Source organism: Coffea eugenioides, chromosome 1 (assembly GCF_003713205.1).
Source record: "Coffea eugenioides isolate CCC68of chromosome 1, Ceug_1.0, whole genome shotgun sequence".
NCBI lineage: Eukaryota > Viridiplantae > Streptophyta > Magnoliopsida > Gentianales > Rubiaceae > Coffea > Coffea eugenioides.
The window spans coordinates 51,797,870-51,815,316 of record NC_040035.1 but is presented as its reverse complement, the minus strand read 5'-3'; the positions used below and the strand labels follow the sequence as shown (position 1 = coordinate 51,815,316).

The following is a 17,447-nucleotide window of genomic DNA, read 5'->3' as shown; positions in this document are numbered from 1 at the left end:
AAATTAAATAATTATCACTTGCCCAAAAGCTAAAAACCAGAAAAGCATATAAATATATATATTTATGGTAGCAGTACCTGTGCACAATTGGCAGAAACATATTAATTATTTATTTAATCCACTATTAATTAATAAAAATTAAATAGGCAGATAAAAATAAAACCACTTTCAATACGTGTATTTAATCCTCTCTCATGTAGTAGTTGAAAAACAAAACCCTAAAAGGGGTTCTCTGTAAGAAACGATTCGCCGCCGGGTTTGATCTCTTTTGTCTATCTATCCTTCCTTCCTTCTTCCTTTCTTTCACTCATTACCGTCACCTACCTCAATCTTCCAACCCCACTTCTCGATCCTCAGCTTCTTTTATCTCTTTTTCTTTCTAGAAACTGTTTTTCCTGCAGTTCTTCAAATTTCAGGGGAAAACCATGCTGGTTAGAATTGCTTTTCCTTGTTTTTTGGCCTAGTAATTCATCATGGAGATTGATAAAGTTGTCGCCTTTTTTTGTCGATCATATGTTTTTGATGCTCTGATATCAAAAAAATGATGATAAAGATTGCATTTTTATGAGGTTAAAGATTTGACTTTTAGGGTTGTTTGCAAGACTCTGTCTTGGTTTTTGGTGAAATTGATTATAAGGTTCTAATTTGTATTTGCTTTCTAGGGTTTTTAGGGTTGGTTGTTGGTGATTAAGCTTTTTAATTTTTTTTCCTGTGGAATGAGTGGATAGTTTTTTGCTGGTGAAGATGATATCTGACTTGGGTAGGAGACCAATGCTTGGGAGCAATGAAAATTCGTTTGGAGATGAGTTGGAGAAGGAAATAGGGCTGTTGCTTCGAGAACAGAGGAGGGAAGATGCTGATGATCGTGAAAAGGAGCTCAATTTGTATAGGAGTGGGTCAGCTCCACCTACTGTTGAGGGATCATTGAGTGCTGTAGGTGGATTGTTTAACCATGGAGTTGGTGGTGGCGGAGGCGGTGGCCCTGTGTTTTCAGACTTTGCCCGTGATAAGGGTGTTAATGGCTTCATGTCCGAGGAGGAGCTCAGGTCTGATCCTGCTTATTTGTCTTACTACTACTCCAATGTGAATTTGAACCCCAGGTTGCCACCTCCTTTGTTATCAAAGGAGGATTGGCGGTTTGCGCAGAGGTTACAAGGAGGGAGTTCTGCAATTGGGGATAGAAGGAAGGTGAATAGGAATGATAGCGTTGCAGGCACAAGATCACTTTTTGCAATGCCACCAGGTTTTAATTCCAAAAAACAGGAGACTGAGAACGATTCAGATAAAGTTCAAGGTTCAGTGGAGTGGGGTGGTGATGGATTGATTGGTTTGCCTGGATTAGGGCTAGGTAGCAAGCAGAAGAGTCTCGCTGAAATATTTCAGGTGAATATATTTGTGAAATTTTGTGTGTACCTAATTTACATTGTGAAGTTGAAATGTGGAGGGGTGATACCCAGTCCCGTCCCTGATGATGCAAAAAATGATAATCATTAGAAATTTTAGATTTGAGATACTGAAGGATTAACTGCATGCATGTTAGTTGCCTGATTGAATGGGAATTTAGAGAAATACAAGGTCGATTTGTCCTTGGATTGCTGTTAGTTCACAGTGTTCATGTCTTCCAACGGCTTGACAATATTTCTTGCATCTTCAACTTCTAGACCTGATTGTCTGTGATTTCATTACTGGAATGTTTACTCTTGGTGGGTGAGCGTAGTGCCTCTATTTTGGTCTCTGTTTCAATTTTTGTAGTTTTCTGGCATGCCCTTGTTATTGTGACTTCCTGCTCTCTAATGATTAAAAGTTGCCATTTTCTCCCACTGGCAGCATAGTTTAATCATTCTGTTTAACTTCAGGCTTGACTGCTTGCTTTAACATTTTCCTAAGCTTCCTTTCCTCTGTTTTATGATTCATTACGAAAAAACATGTAAATTGTGATATCGGTTCACCAAGATTTCCTGGTCAGTAATGCAAAAAATTCAAGCTTATTTAGTCTCTTATCCTGATAAAAGGTTTGGAATGATGGTTTGCTCAAATTCATGGTTTCTAATTCTCTCTCTCTCTCTCACACATTTGTCATGGTATTGGATTTCAATGAAGTTTCAAGACCTTTTTCCTTTTTCCTTGAATAATGCATTTTGTTTTCAAAGAGCCATTCCACACATAGGTATGAAGAAAGAAATTAATACAGTGATCCAATTATAATTTGTTGAAAGTACTGTACAAAAAACCATAAGAAGTGGTTGAGAAGAATCTATACCTGCTATATTTGCCAATCGTGTGCCAACTAATCTAAAACATGGTGTTCAGTTGTTGCTACGCGAGTTATACAATTCTTATGTTTCAGATAGTGGACAGTCAGTGTTTGGCTATCTCTACAAGTTTGTAGGATAATTTCATTTGATCCATGCAATTTCCAGTTAATGTAGCACATAAATCATGTTAGGAAATATCTTCTCCGCAATGATGCGCAACAGATTGATCCTTTGTATGCTTATTCGTTCTTTATTCCTTATTTTGTAATGAGAAGTTAGACTGTGAATGATTTAGCTTGTTAATGCCCTTGTCATCAATTCTGGTGGTTAACTGCACAAGGCGTGCAGTTGTGCTTGCTTATTCTTATTGTGACGAAATATAGTTTGCTCATTCTCTGCTGTAAACTTGGATTTTGCAGGATGACTTAAGCCGAGCAACTTCTGCATCAGGACACCCTTCACGCCCAGCTAGCCGTAACGCTCTTGATCAAAATGCTGATCCTTTGGGCCCTGCAGAAGCTGAGATGGCTCAACTTCACCGCGATTTAGCGTCTACTGACCCTTTACGTTCTACTGTCAGTGCTCAGAGTGCATCTGTTGCTCAACATGTTGGACCACCCACATCATATTCATATGCTGCTGCTTTGGGTGCTTCCTTGTCTAGAAGTACCACTCCTGATCCCCAGCGTATTGCAAGGGCTCCTAGTCCTGGCCTTGCTCCTATTGGTGGAGGAAGAGCAAGCACTTCAGAAAAGAGAAACATTAATAGTCCAAGCTCCTTTAACGCGGTCTCATCTCAGGCAAATGATTCGGCAGATTTAGTAGCTGCTTTGTCTGGTATGAACCTTTCAAATGGTGTGGTAGATGAAGAGAATCGTTTGGCATCTCAAATTGATCAAGATGTTGATGACCATAAAAATTATCTTTTCAACCTGCCGGGTGGTCAGAACAATTCAAAGCAGCATGGTTACTTTAAGTCTGACTCTGGTCTTAGCAACAGCAGTGGTTCAGACCTTAGTAACTCTGCTCTTCAAACTGACTCTCGGAAAACTGGCATTCTTCGTAATAATTCATACCAAAAAGGATCTTCTACCTCCAACATGCTTAATGGCGGTGGTGGCCTACTCTCACAGTACCCACATTTGGATAGTCCAAACTCCTCTTTTTCAAATTACAATTCAAGTGGCTACACAGTGAATCCACTGACGGGCAATCTTGGCAACTTTAATCTTCCGCCATTGTTTGAAAATGCTGCCGCTGCATCCGCCATGGCTGTCCCTGGAATGGACTCAAGAATCTTAGGTGGATCAAATATAGGCTCTCCTGTTTCAGAGCATAATCTTAGTAGAATGGGGAATCAGATGGCAGGGAATGGTTTGCAGTCACCTTATATGGATCCAGCCTATTTGCAGTACTTGAGGACAGCTGAGTATGTTGCTAACCAGGTTGCTGCACTTAATGATCCTTCATTGGATAGGAACTATATGGGCAATTCATACATGGACTTGCTTCAAAAGGCCTATCTTGGCTCTGTGCTATCTCCTCAGAAATCGCCATATGGTGTTCCTGCAGGTACAAAGAATACCGGTTCCAATCATCATGGTTATTATGGGAATCCTGCTTTTGGTGTTGGGTTATCATATCCTGGAAATCCACTAGCAAGTCCAGTCATTCCTAATTCTCCTGGTGCACCTGGAAGTCCCCTAAGGCACAATGATTTTAACATGAGATTTCCTGGTGGAATGAGAAACTTAGCTGGAGGTGTCATGGGGCCTTGGCACTTGGATAATATAGACAATAGCTTTGCGTCCTCGCTGCTAGAAGAGTTTAAGAGTAATAAGACCAAGTGTTTTGAGCTCTCAGAAATTGCAGGGCATGTTGTCGAGTTCAGGTATATGCTGACTTGCACATGTTTGACTTCCTTTTGATAATACTGGCTTCTATTGACTTGTATTCTTTATGATCAGTGCGGATCAGTATGGCAGTCGTTTCATTCAACAGAAACTTGAAACTGCAACAACTGAAGAGAAAAACATGGTCTTTGAGGAGATTATTCCTCAAGCTCTTACTTTGATGACTGATGTGTTTGGTAATTATGTGATCCAAAAGGTATTTGGCATAGCTGTCTCTTCTTTCTGGAATCTTTGTCACTGCTAGCATTTTGACCCATATAATTGGATTTCTGCATAATGTCTAGTATTTGACTTTTAGCAGCTTTTTCTTCATTTTAGTTCTTTGAACATGGAATGGCAGCTCAAAGAAGAGAATTGGCTAGCAAGCTCTTTGGGCATGTGCTTACCCTCAGCCTTCAAATGTATGGTTGTCGAGTTATACAGAAGGTAATACTTTGGATTGAGTTTACATGTTCTAATGTTGGTTTTCCTGCTAGGATTTCTATCAAGTTGTGGATGGAGTATCTGTGGTTGATTGCCTTGTATCAAACTTATTTTGAAATTAAACCTCATCTAACTGAATCGTTATGGTAAATTTCGTTAACTCTTTTAGGCTATTGAAGTAGTTGACGTGGACCAGAAGATTAAAATGGTTGAAGAGCTTGATGGGCATGTCATGCGCTGTGTACGTGATCAGAATGGAAACCATGTTATCCAGAAGTGCATTGAATGTGTCCCAGAAGATCATATTCAATTTATTGTCTCCACTTTCTTTGGCCAAGTTGTTACTCTTTCTACCCATCCTTATGGGTGTCGCGTGATACAGGTACACATACATACTTATGCTTCAGAATTAATATTTTAAAGCATACCCTATCAAAGGGATCAATGCCATCTGAACCTTTCAACATTCTTTGTATGGCAGAGAGTCCTGGAACACTGCAGTGACCCAAAAACTCAAAGCAAAGTGATGGAAGAGATTCTTGGATCTGTGAGCATGTTGGCGCAGGATCAATATGGCAATTATGTTGTTCAGGTTCATACTTTTCTGAAAAGAACTCGGCCTTGCACTTTATGTTTAGCTTTTTTTCTTCATTTGCTGTGAAAGATCAAATTTTTGTGTTTTATAGTCCAAAAATGTCAATTTGGTTTCCTTGACCTTGCAACTGTTGTCAAATTGATAAGTATCTTCTTGATTTGATCATGAATAGGTGATCACTTGATTGTATTTTGGTTTTGAGATTGCTTGAGTACTATTTGGATGCAGTTCTAGTTTTTACTCTTGTCAGTTCTTCATTTCTCACCTTTTGATTGATTTTCTTCCTTGTTTAATATGGTGGATTGGTGGGAGGGGGAAGGGGAGGGGGATTGTTCGAAGGTAATCTCATGGAGGGTTGTTCATATTATTGGTGTTTTTTATACCTCCAACTCCTAACTGTTTCCGTAGATGAACATTTTTTGGTTTAGAATTTCACTCGAGTGCTGGAATTTTTAGAATGCAAGTAGGAAGCTATAAAACACGCAAATACAAATGAATCGACTATTTAAATCTTAGTTCTCAGAGATTAGTGTCATTGGCAGTAATCATAGGTGCTATAAATTTGAGCAGTTGTGATGGTTTAATGTAGATATTATCTTGTCAACAATTCCTGACGTCATGTTGCGCGGTTTGGGTATATTTACTGGGTTCCAATTCCTTGAACCTTCTTCTGATCTTGCTTTACTTGTAATAGCATGTACTGGAGCATGGCAAGCCACATGAGCGTACTGCTATAATTCAGGAGCTAGCCGGAAAGATTGTCCAAATGAGTCAGCAGAAATTTGCCTCAAATGTAGTTGAGAAGTGTTTGACTTTTGGTGATCCTAGTGAACGTCAGCTTCTGGTGAATGAGATGCTTGGTACAACTGACGAGAATGAGCCTCTTCAGGTTTGTCATTTCTTCCCCTTATAAATGATTCACGTTTAGTAATCTGAGAGTCGCAAGGGCTATAAAAAGTTTGATTATGCAAATTATAGCAGCCTATGAATAAGAAACAGTGTGAAGTTGATTTCAGGCTATGCAAAAGTTCAGTAGAAGATTGGTTGTTTTAACAGCCTGCCTCTTTATGCTTCTCTATGCAGGCAATGATGAAAGATCAATTCGCAAATTATGTTGTACAGAAAGTGCTGGAAACTTGCAGCGATCAGCAACGGGAATTGATCTTGTCAAGAATCAAAGTTCATCTGAATGCTCTGAAGAAATACACATATGGGAAGCATATTGTTGCGCGGGTAGAGAAACTTGTTGCTGCTGGTGGTATGTAGTTGCTTTCTTAATAAGTTAGTGTCTTCTGTAGTTACCTAAAAGAATTCACAGGGATGCCCAAATAGCTTCTTGCAAATTTCTGGTGTCCTGGATTCAGAAATTCAGACCTAAACCTGAATTTTACTTTTTGCTTGTTTGCGTCTGCTGGTGGTAATTTTTGACTCTCTCGAGCAATTTTGTGGCAATAAAAGGCCTATAATAACCTTCGGTAACCTAATATTGTGTGGAATTGCTCATGCTTTAGAGGGCTGTTCGGATGCCTGTTAGTAATTAACTAATAACTGTAGGCCTGTTGAAGGTTCAGCAATTCTCCTGGAACGTCTTTAGTTATTTTGGTGATGCAACTTATTTCAATCAGGTAAGGCGCATTTTGTAATTGACTAATTACCTTGATTGTGTGCAGAAAGGAGAATTGCTCTTCAGAACCCACATCCTGCTTAGATCAGATAGGAAAGGAAGTTGTACAGCTAACAGAGGATAGTTTGAGCTACCTCTCTTCTCTTTCTCCGGAATCTAGTGTTCGTGCCCTATGCCTGTCTTCAACAGGTGTCTTGGGCGACTGCAAATAAAGTTGTTGCTTGTACTAGAAACCTGTACATTGTGTAGTTTAAGGTTTATACGTAGAATCTAGTAAGCCGAGGCTCGGATGTCAAGTGTTCCTGGTCGCCTTGCAGAGGAGATAAATGACAACACGTGTTTAATGCATGTAAAAAGGATAAAATGTGAGGTAGTTTATGTTTCATCGCGACTGTACAAATGTTGCCTTGTGGAGAGTTGATCTTTTAGGTGAGAGCCAGAAAGTTTTATCATGTAAGGTATTGACAATTTTCATGTCATGGCCAAAGTATATTTAAATTCTCTCTGATCTGCCATGTTTCAATTTTGTGGTATTAGCTATTTCTGTGTTTTAGTATAGTCTAGTACGTTGATTTTTTTATCTGGGGATGTTACATTGAATGGTTCGTAAGGTTGCCATTCTTGTACTCTCATTGATCATTAAATGGGATAAAAACTCGTCCAAGTGGAGGAAATCTAGTTGTGAATTACTGTGCTGCCCGCCGAAGGATGGCCAGGGTCTCTGAGAACTCGAAGCTTAGCTGTGTCTTGCCGGTGTTTGAAGCACCGTAAGTTTTAGGCTGTAATGCAGCTGCATCTAGCAGAGCCTTAAACCATCCTCTTCCTTCTTCCAGCGCAGAGGGCTAAAGAAGACGGCAATTGAAAAGGCAGAAAATCGAGTGATAAAAAATTTAACCATTTCTCCTGAGTTACATTAAATATTTTTCAATGCTTTGCACTCGTCGACAGCTTATGTAATGTAATTGTGGATGCGGGGGAGGGAAGAGAGACCCCTTATATGTGCCTTGAGCAATTATAACCATAAGCAGCAAACGTTGACGATCTCTAATCAGCTCTTATGACAACTAAAACCAAAAAAATCATTGCCATTCCGTTATGTAATACAGAAACATTTCTTACCAAAAATTGAGGAAAAAAAAAGAAGAGGAAACATTAGAACGCGTGAAAAAACAAAACATGAAAAAGTCGCAGAATAATCCTAAGCGATTGTTCTCTTTCCTAATCTAATTCATCACCACCGTCCTCCTCAATCTTTTGTCCGAAACCTCTAGGCCCAGCTCTTGCTCTACTTCCCATCTTCCCCTTCTTAACCCTTTTCTTCTTCGCAGCTGCCTCCTCTTTCTCGAATTGCTCTCTTTCCCTTTTTTGCAAGAAATCCGTCACACCCATGTAGATTACCTGAGAAAGCGATCAAAACCATGAAAAATTAGCAGCAACCCACGTCAGGATATCACAAATCTGAGCACCCCCATCAAATTTAATTCTGGAAATTCTCACAAGAAATTAGAAAGAAAAAAAAAGAGAGAGTTGCAGATGTGTGTGCAAAAAAGGCTGCAGCTTTGAGTTTTTACCCCAACGGTGAGAATAGATAAGCCTACGAAAGCAACGAACAGCAGTGCAAATATGATGGAGGATGCACCATCATCACCTGCGGAGACCAGTTCTTGGGAATTCTCAACGGTGCTCGCCTCTAAAAGCAAAAAACTGTCCCTAAAAGCAGAAATTTTCCATCCTTTACCGGTTTTTAGAGGAAGCGCGCAGGGTGGATTTGGATAAGATAATTTTCTCCTTGAGGGAAAAGAGGAAGGTACCAATGCATGAGGCTTAGGCCTGAGAACTAAAGAGGTTGGAAGATGTGAAGGGGATATAGTTATGGATGTTGTGGCCATGAGACATCTGCCACCACTTCTTCCAGACTATCTTCCACCGTAGTTTTCCTAGCTATCCAACTCCCATGAGTCTTTTTGGCTTCCGGCTCCCAGCTGGGTAGGATAGTGTTCGGGGAAATCAAGGGAAAACATCAATCATCTTGCTGAGTGTGCTGTAAAAGACTCAATGAAAGACTGACACGTGTCATAACAGCACTTCCTCTTTATTGTTTCCTCCACTGAATATTATTTACTTTAGTAAATTCATTTAGACAAATTTTTATACGTTAAGAGCATAAAAACTAAATCGTGCATATGAGATTAATCTTTTATACATAGATATCATAATACCAGCAATTCTAAATACATGTTATAAGCAGTAGATAAAGAGATATTTCAATTTAGTAACATTATGGATTAATAATTCTAAATATCCAAGTCTAATTGAGCATTCTGGATTGTGATTTTTTGCAAATTTTTTTTTTTTTTTTACGTTTTTTGTAAATATATATTTTTAATTAAATTTTTACCTCAAATATATCAAATTATTACATTATATTTTTTTATAAAAAATTTCTAAAATAGCAATCCAAACAGGAACTTTCGTAGCAGTATTGGTCATTTGGTTGAGCTACTCTAGTGCTCCATAAACGTTTATTATTACTTATTCGGGTCAGAAGGGAATATTTCTTTTTTTTTTTTATTTTTATGGGAAAAGATATTGATTTTTGGGCCTAGCTAACCAATTTGATATTGGGCTGACTTCTCTATGTGATCAAGAATAATGGATGGTTACGTCTATTCAAGTGATGTCGGGACCTGCCACATCTTCCATTATACTAGTACATCTTTTCATTTTTGCCTGTCTTATTTCCTTTCTGATAGGCCAGGGCAGTAGGCAAAGCATACTTTAGATGGCATGACTGTTTACAATGCACCAGGAAAGAATGATACGCAACACATTTCGGAAATGGGGCAGGGACGGTCCCTGAGCAGTTAAAAGGCCATGATTTGGCCAAAAAATTCTGTGCGGTCCAGATAACAAGTTGTGCATCGATTTTCATACCGTGTGTGGGGCCCGCAAAATTTTGTATTAAAGTTACACGATGTGCAAATAAAGTTACGCCGTGTGTAATCAAAGTTACGCGCTGTTGAAAATGACCAAAACCGTTGGGGACGGTTGCACCTGCAACCGTCTGTGCCCTTTGTCCACACTAGGGTTGCAAATGAATCGAGCGGCTCGAGTCAAGCTCGACTTGAGCTCGATCAATATCGAACTCGAATCGAGTCGAAATCGAGTTCAAAATATTAAGCTCGGCTTGCGAGCTCGAGTATATATATATATTTTTTTATTTTAAGTATATATATATATATTTTTTATTTTAAGTATATATATATTTTTATATTTTTATAATTTTAATAGTAAAATTACATATATATCTTGAATATTTTATTATTTATTAAGAAAAAAATATTATTTTATTTATTTTTTAAAAAATAAAATAATTATTTTTTATTTTTTTCGAGTTCGAACTCGAGCTCGAGCTCGAGCTTGAAATTGTCAGCTCGTCGAACTCGAGCTCGAGTTCGAGTTTAATGAAATTATGTCGAGACTCGGTTCGATTAGGCTATAACTCAACTCGACTCGACTCGGCTCGTTTGCAGCCCTAGTCCACACATTTCAGGGTGGCAACGGGAGCTGGTGCGCTAGGGTAGAAATGGGGCGGGGCGGAGCGAAGGCAGGGGCAAAAAATTTTCCCCGCCTTAAAACGGGACGGGGGTGGGACAACATACACCCGGCCCATCTTCAACATACAAAAAAAATTATATATATATGTGTTTAAATTTATAGATGTATATATAATACATATATATATACACACACAATTAGTTATAATTCAATTTTTTATATTTAATAATATAATTAATAACATAATTGTGAACATATAATTGTGACTTCATTCTATAGCATCTCAGTCGAATATTTTAATGTTATTTTCATGCCATTGACAGGTTGCTAATATTCTGAAGTTACTAGTATTTGCAACTCGTTAAATGGTTTAAAGTTGAGTACTTAAGCATTTCTTATTAAATATTTTGAAATAGAATAAATGATAAAATTGTCCCATAAATAAGTAGATTGTTAAATATGATAGGTTGATTTATTCCCCCACAGGGATTGAGGGCGAAACTGGGTGGGAGTGGGGCAGGAGGCAAGAGGCAAGGGATGGGAAAGTTATTTGACAATGGGACGGGGGGTGAGGGATCCTTCCCCCGCCCCATTGCTACTCTTAAACACATTTAGCTGCACCATGCATTAACGTTTGGTTTAGTTGATAAGGATGAAGCGTTTCCTCACAAAATCAGTTATGTATACGGGTCTAACTATAGATGTGAGAGTTGTGTTAATAGATAATCTATAAATATGTAAATGAGGCATACTTAGATCACAGACATAGTGATCTACAAACTTACGGTCACCTATTATAGCAAATTTTTGTAATACCACAAAACACTTCTTCAACATTGCTAATTTATACATAGCCCCAATTTTACTTAATTTTTTTCTCATGTGTCGGTGTTCCCTTTCTCCGTCTATTCCCCATTTCCCTACCTTTGCTTGGCTTCCACTGCCTTTACCTTGTCTACTTCCTCTACTCACCCTTCTTTACTGTGCCTCTTTTACTTCATTCTAGGTGCCCTGAATACAAAATGTTTATTATTCAATTTTGGTACAAAATAATAATCAGGGCACCCACACAACTATCAAAAACTCAAGAATTAGGTTGCACAAAACCCAATGATAATTTGGAAGACAAGAAGGTAGGAGAGGAAAAAGAGGTTTAATTAAAGATGATATAGAATGTTGAGTTTGAGGGTGAGACAACCTGGTGTTGCCCTTCAATTTTTCTACCTTTCTTGTTTAAACCCTGATTCTCAACTGAGTTGTACAACAAATTCAAGGTTGTCTTGATTTGTGAGATTTTGAACTTTTCTTTTACTAATCGTGAATTGTGAAAGCAAAAAATGCCACGAAAATCATGGCAAAAGGCAAGAGTTTTGTTCATACAAGGTGAAGGAGATGGTTAAGGTTGCTTGTGAATGTAAGAGATTGACAATGCAATGAGGCTGAGGGGGCTGTTTGCAAAATTTGGAACTATGGGAGAGGAGTATATAAATTGATTTGCTTTGCTTACATAACTGGACATGCCGGTAAACATTTTATTCCAAAGTGATCGAACGGCCATAAGGTGTCCGTAACTCAAAATCAAGTTATGGACTGTGATGGCGCTATTTTTTCTATGTAAATATATGTAAGAGATCTATAATTTTAGAAATATGTCTTGATGGTGACTAGAATTGAAACTATTTAAACTTTCTATTACAAAAGAAGAGAGAAAAAAAATGGTGCATCATGCCAAAGAAGTCAAAAATCATTTGAGCAATTAGAGAGATATTGAATGATGACTCACAATGCAAAATGGGCCGTTTTGGTAAATTTAATGAGCTAGATTTGGCAAATGAATTTGCCAAGAGGCAGATTATCCTTTTGAATTGCTATTTTTTGAAGTTTTTGTAGAAAAATATAATGTAGTGATTTGATATATGCGAAGCAAAAAGTGATTAAGAAATTTATTCATGAAATCGTAAGAAATTTTGGATAGAAAATTGCAATCCAAACACCGCATTAACCTTTTTTTTTTTTGGGTCTTTTTGAGGGTTTGAGATACTAACTTCAATATGCAATTATAGGTCATTTTCATATGACCCTTTGGATATCGTAAAGACAACATGCATTTTTCTTAATTAAATATCACTAACACAAGAACGAACAACTTTTTCATTTTAAAAAAATTTGTGTTAGAATTTTGTTGTCAACGTGAGAGTTGTATTGATGAATATTCTGTAGATATACATATAAGCCATCTATGATTTCGGAGATATGCCCACTAAAGTCACCCAAAACTTTTTATTACCCAAAAAAAAATAAAATCAAACGTCTACAGACGGGGTGGAAGGTGAACAAGATACTCTACCAGATCCAAGTATACAAGCCTTTACGGTGAAAAAATGGATTACTTGTGGCAATTTTTTGTGGCGGCATACATACCGGTAGTACCGGCTATTTGATGTCTTTTGAGAACCCAATCCGCCGTAATGTCCATTTTTGTTGTTGTCACCAGAATGTTATAATGGGGCAATTTTCGAGGAGAGATATCCCCTTGAACTTCAGGATCTGCATCATGCGATCATGTTGTAAGTTGTAACTGGCTCTGCTCACCGTTGACGTGCCTAGGAATCTGGGCGTGGGGGCTAGTTCGTGGACAATCCAACGGTGAAGAGAGCAGCACCACAGCAGCTCCCAGTTTGTGCAGTCGGTAATTGTCCACGTCTTCCCGACACAGCTGTTTTCCAAAGTTAAATAATTCCATTGGTCCACGATGCCGCCTTTGGTATCTTTTCACCAATAACATCTCCACTTTGTGTTTGCGCTTTTTATCCCCATTTGCAGCAATGAATGCAATTAAGAGTCAAACGATGAAATGGAAGCTGGAGAAACCCGAAAACCGCTGCAGCCGCAATTCGGTCAATAGTAGAAAGAATTTCCTAAAATTGGGACCAAAAAATGTACAGTATACTCTTACACAATTTATGTTTGTAGCGGTATTACCAATCCTATGGTGGTAGTCCTCTTATTTGGATTTGCTTGACAAAATTGGAATACTACAGAATTTACACCTACATTCGTATGTATATGCATTTAGGCAATAAATTAGAAATCTATAAATGTATGTAAGTGTACGTACATTTCAGTGTTAATTTACTTTATTCTTACAGAGCCGATAAAAAAAAAAATCAACTTGGTCATTTGATACTCAGAAAATAAATTAGGGGTTGGGATTTGGATTCTTGAGAGTCTCTGATTAGAAGAAAATTCGTCATCATGAATTGGTGGTAATCAAAGACACTAAATTTTGACAAAAATAACCCATACTTTTTTTTTTTTTTGATAATAAAAATAACACATACTTGAGCTAACTAGCGTATGAGTACCTTTCCAAAGCAAGGAAGGTTTTGGGTAAGGATCGGAGAAGCGAGAGAGAGTGGAGCCCAAGTGGACGGAGAGCGAGTGAGAGAATTGGAAGAAGAAGATTTTCCCAAACATCAGACAGCAAATAAAGTAAGAGAGATAGATATTTAGAGGATCAAAAATATCTTAGCCAAGGCATCCAGCGTGGCACCCCATTTGGAATCAGATATTGCACTTTTTCCTTCACTTTTTAGTATTTCCCCAACTTATTTATTTCCCCCCATTTTCCACCGCCCTCTTCTTCTCTTTCTCTTTATTTCTCCTAAAAGTATCTTCCCATTTCCCCCCCCTGAGAGAAAATAAAATAAATTACGTGCCGTTTTTTTTTTTTTTTTTTTGGCTGAATTCAGGCATGGGCGAAGAAGTGAAAATTAACGGTTACGATAACGGCAGCGGCAGCGGCAGCGGTGATGACGACAGAGTATCCGATTGGGAAGCCGGATTACCTGGCATCGATGATTTGACTCCCTTATCTCAGGCGTTGATTCCGCCGGATCTTGCTTCGGCCTTCAGAATCACCCCGGAACCTTCCCGGAGCATGCTCGACGTCAACCGTGAGTCTCAGAAAATTTTAGCCTCCCTCTGCGGCGGAGCCAGCGGCGGCAGTAGTCATCACTCTCAAGCCTTATCTTCGTCGAATAATTTCAAATCATTCCACGATGGAACCACCATCACCGGCAACCGGACCCACCGGGACAACATGATTATTGATATTGACGAAACCACCGATCTGACCCGAGAAGGCTCCGATTCCAGGAAGACCCGAAGATTAATGGAATCCCCGACTGAAGAAGCTGATTCCTCAGCTGCCGGGAAAAATAGTTGTACTAATAATAATGAGAATTGCGGGGAGGATGTTTCTGCCCGGACTTTGAAGAGGCCGAGGCTGGTGTGGACTCCGCAATTGCACAAGCGGTTCGTCGACGTCGTGGCTCATTTAGGGATCAAAAATGCTGTCCCAAAAACAATTATGCAGCTGATGAACGTGGAAGGATTAACGAGAGAAAATGTTGCCAGTCATTTGCAAAAATATCGCCTTTATTTGAAGAGAATGCAAGGTTTGTCGACGGAGGGCCCGTCCTCGTCGGATCATTTGTTCGCCTCGACTCCGGTGCCGCCGAGCTTGCATGACTCTACCTGTGGTGGCAGCGGCGGAGCTGCAACCGGGCATGGACATGGACATGGGAATAGTAATGGGCATGTTGGTATGCCGATTCCGATGCCTTATCCGCCTCCGGCGGGGGCACAGATGGTTTCGGTGCCGATGATGGGAATGCCGGGGCCGACCCCGGGCGGTTATCATGGGTATGAATCTCATCATCATCATCACCACCATCACCATCAGTATGGTATGGTACAACAGCAGAGGGACTGGGCTGGGAATAAATTTGCGACTTTGGCGCCATATCATCACCATGTTGCTCCTAATGATAAATAACTTTTTCAAGTCTTTTGATGTGCCGAGGAGTAGTAGAAAGGATAGGTGAGGTTCTTGTTTTCTGTATTGCAGTCTCATTTAACATTTATTGGAGTTCTTCATTTATTTATTCATTTTTGTTTCTTAGTTTAGCTGATACAAGTTGGTTTTGGGTGTAGGATAGAGTGAGCTCTTTGGGAATGTGACTAGGCGAATTGCCAATAGGATTTTTTCCTTGGTAGATTTTTTTTTAAATTTGTTTCGTGGGTGAATTAATGGCATTTTGATCTTGTCAAGCTTCCTCTTCCTTCCTCAGTTTGGGTCCATTAGCTCTATCCTCAATTTTAGATCATTCTCCAGTTCAAATGTAGACATTCTTCTTGGTGCAGATGCAATGATCTTTCAGCGCCTGTTGGTTTTATGCCCTCACAGCCTTATCCATGTTAGTCATTGCATGGTCACGTACAACTTCACGTTTGATGCCATCAGAACCAAAACGGGATTCATTTTCTTGTTATAGTCTCCAAAATGATTAGACTATTGCCTATTATTATGCGTCAGAATGCAAAACAAATTATGCTGCTCTGTGGTGCCTTGTTTGTGAACAAATCTGTAATGCCTGCATGACAAGGAGCCACTGTTCTCAGTGATTCTTGAATTGCAAATGTTGACACTTATCATATGAGAATAATCTCAGTTACAGCTTGAACATTCATGCAACAACAGTGTAAAGAGTGACTTGTTTCTTAAGTGAATGTAAAACTGCGTTTTAGACAACTAAACTCTTTGACTTGTCCTACTTTTTTTTGTAAGGTGCTGACTGCTGAGAGTAAATCCAACCGGAAACAATGTTTGATTTTTGATTAATGTGATTGAATTTTGGATTGATGAGAAGAAATTAAATGTGGTTGCAAGGGGATGCTCATCCTAGATACAGGAAATGTGTATAATTGAAGTATACATCTTACACTTAAATAAAGTGTACATTCATATATGCTTCCGACTCAATAGTGCAAATTTCTCAATGAATTTTAATCACTGAATTTCAACTTATATTGTAGCTTGAGCATGGACCCTTCAGATGTTGGTGAAGTTTCAATGAAACCATTGGAAACAGTTTCAGATGTAACCAGTGACATTCTGCACCCATATGTTAGCTAGGCAGCAGAAAGACTACGGCTCGAAATCTAGTGGTGATACATTAAGTGGAAGTTGGTCTCAGGATAATATCATCTACCTGCTGCAACTTGTTAGTATATTCTTAGCCTGTTCATTATTGATAATAGTATTTTCTTATGTATTAATGACTGCTGAATGTTCCTCTACAGCAACCAGATCACAAATAAATAATAGAATTAGTCAAACATTTGCCAGCAGCTCTTGCCCATTGGTATTCTATGCCTATCCTCCTTTATCTACGTTTATGTATCAGGCCTTTTCTTTACAAAAAGAATTTAAAAAAAGAAAAAGAAAATTGTACATGCAAGGGCGAATATTCTCAAGTTTTGACTAATAGGACATTACTTAATTGAAATGTTTTCCTTGACTATATTAATTTGTATTCGTTTCAGTTGGACTATAAAGGTGGACTGTTTTCAGTACAGCTAGGGAACAATGAGATACTGTCTACATCACTAGGCTGTAGCGTAATGCATGGATACATGACTCTGATTTCTTTCCCTGGATGTGTTTAAACTTGTGCATTTCGGCAAGTGAAGTGAACTAAAGCCATATAGCTGCAGCTTGCAATATATGTGTTGTTTTGCAATCATCTTCTTGACGTATATTGTTTCTTTTAAAGAGCTGGAGATCAGTGCAGATTTTCCCAAATGTTGGATTTTCTGTGTTATAGTCATCATGTAATAATCATTTTTCTGTTCTAGTTTTGCAACTCTAATTTTTGCCTATCCCTACTACCATCCCAAAAAAATGAAATTACTTAAATAGCTTCTGATCAGCACATGCTGGATATATTGTTTGTTGTTGATTGGTGAACTTTAATGAGACAGTTGCAGCCCGTTTACTGCTTATTGCACTGGCACTCGACAAAGGGACTTGTTTCTGGATATAGTTGAGTAGATACTAGATAGGGAAAGCCTACTCAGCAACCAGCCTTGGATTGGCCATGCCCTGTGTCTTTTTTTTTTCCCCTCTAATCGATCCCAGTGGATATATTAAAATTTGTTTGCATGTTTGGTTTCCACATCTAAAATTGTGTTTGTATTTTTCCTAAGTGACTTGTTTGGACTTGGAAATGGAT

The 17,447-nt window shown here is 38.7% G+C and overlaps 3 protein-coding genes across 6 annotated transcripts; 2 read left to right on the top strand and 1 right to left on the bottom strand.

Annotated features, from left to right (window-relative positions):
• Positions 1 to 211: 211 nt before the first annotated feature.
• LOC113751696 (pumilio homolog 2-like) lies at positions 212 to 7,333 on the top strand. Its single transcript, XM_027295803.1, has 9 exons — positions 212 to 1,383; positions 2,675 to 4,146; positions 4,223 to 4,364; positions 4,487 to 4,594; positions 4,761 to 4,973; positions 5,073 to 5,183; positions 5,881 to 6,075; positions 6,270 to 6,444; positions 6,857 to 7,333. The coding sequence occupies exons 1-9, from the start codon at positions 745 to 747 to the stop codon at positions 6,892 to 6,894; spliced, it is 3,093 nt and encodes a 1,030-aa protein (XP_027151604.1). The 5' UTR covers positions 212 to 744; the 3' UTR covers positions 6,895 to 7,333.
• Positions 7,334 to 7,844: 511 nt separating this feature from the next.
• On the bottom strand, positions 7,845 to 8,809 carry LOC113762330. The gene is made up of 2 exons (XM_027305728.1): positions 8,382 to 8,809; positions 7,845 to 8,208 (listed from the first exon to the last, which is right to left on the bottom strand). Exons 1-2 carry the CDS (start codon positions 8,697 to 8,699, stop codon positions 8,029 to 8,031), a joined length of 498 nt encoding a protein of 165 aa, XP_027161529.1. The 5' UTR covers positions 8,700 to 8,809; the 3' UTR covers positions 7,845 to 8,028.
• Positions 8,810 to 14,108: 5,299 nt separating this feature from the next.
• Positions 14,109 to 17,056, top strand: LOC113782977 (transcription factor LUX). Of its 4 annotated transcripts, XR_003469874.1 has the most exons (4): positions 14,109 to 15,253; positions 16,249 to 16,436; positions 16,516 to 16,577; positions 16,759 to 17,056. XR_003469874.1 is itself a non-coding variant. In XM_027328982.1 (2 exons), exon 1 carries the CDS (start codon positions 14,123 to 14,125, stop codon positions 15,206 to 15,208), a length of 1,086 nt encoding a protein of 361 aa, XP_027184783.1. In that variant the 5' UTR covers positions 14,109 to 14,122; the 3' UTR covers positions 15,209 to 15,253; positions 15,367 to 15,449. The 4 variants fall into 4 exon arrangements, 1 of the variants encoding a protein (XP_027184783.1); XR_003469875.1 differs by lacking the exon at positions 16,516 to 16,577; XR_003469873.1 differs by having other exon boundaries at positions 16,249 to 16,577.
• Positions 17,057 to 17,447: the final 391 nt, after the last annotated feature.

Bases quoted from the DNA above. Each gene is read 5' to 3' on its own strand.
- LOC113762330 (XM_027305728.1), bottom strand. From the start codon at position 8,699: ATGGCCACAACATCCATAACTATATCCCCTTCACATCTTCCAACCTCT. The intron at 8,209-8,381 runs GTAAAAACTCAA...TCGCTTTCTCAG, and splicing joins TATCTATTCTCACCGTTGGG to GTAATCTACATGGGTGTGAC.
- LOC113751696 (XM_027295803.1), top strand. From the start codon at position 745: ATGATATCTGACTTGGGTAGGAGACCAATGCTTGGGAGCAATGAAAAT. The intron at 4,147-4,222 runs GTATATGCTGAC...CTTTATGATCAG, and splicing joins GGGCATGTTGTCGAGTTCAG to TGCGGATCAGTATGGCAGTC. The intron at 6,445-6,856 runs GTATGTAGTTGC...GATTGTGTGCAG, and splicing joins GAAACTTGTTGCTGCTGGTG to AAAGGAGAATTGCTCTTCAG.
- LOC113782977 (XM_027328982.1), top strand. From the start codon at position 14,123: ATGGGCGAAGAAGTGAAAATTAACGGTTACGATAACGGCAGCGGCAGC.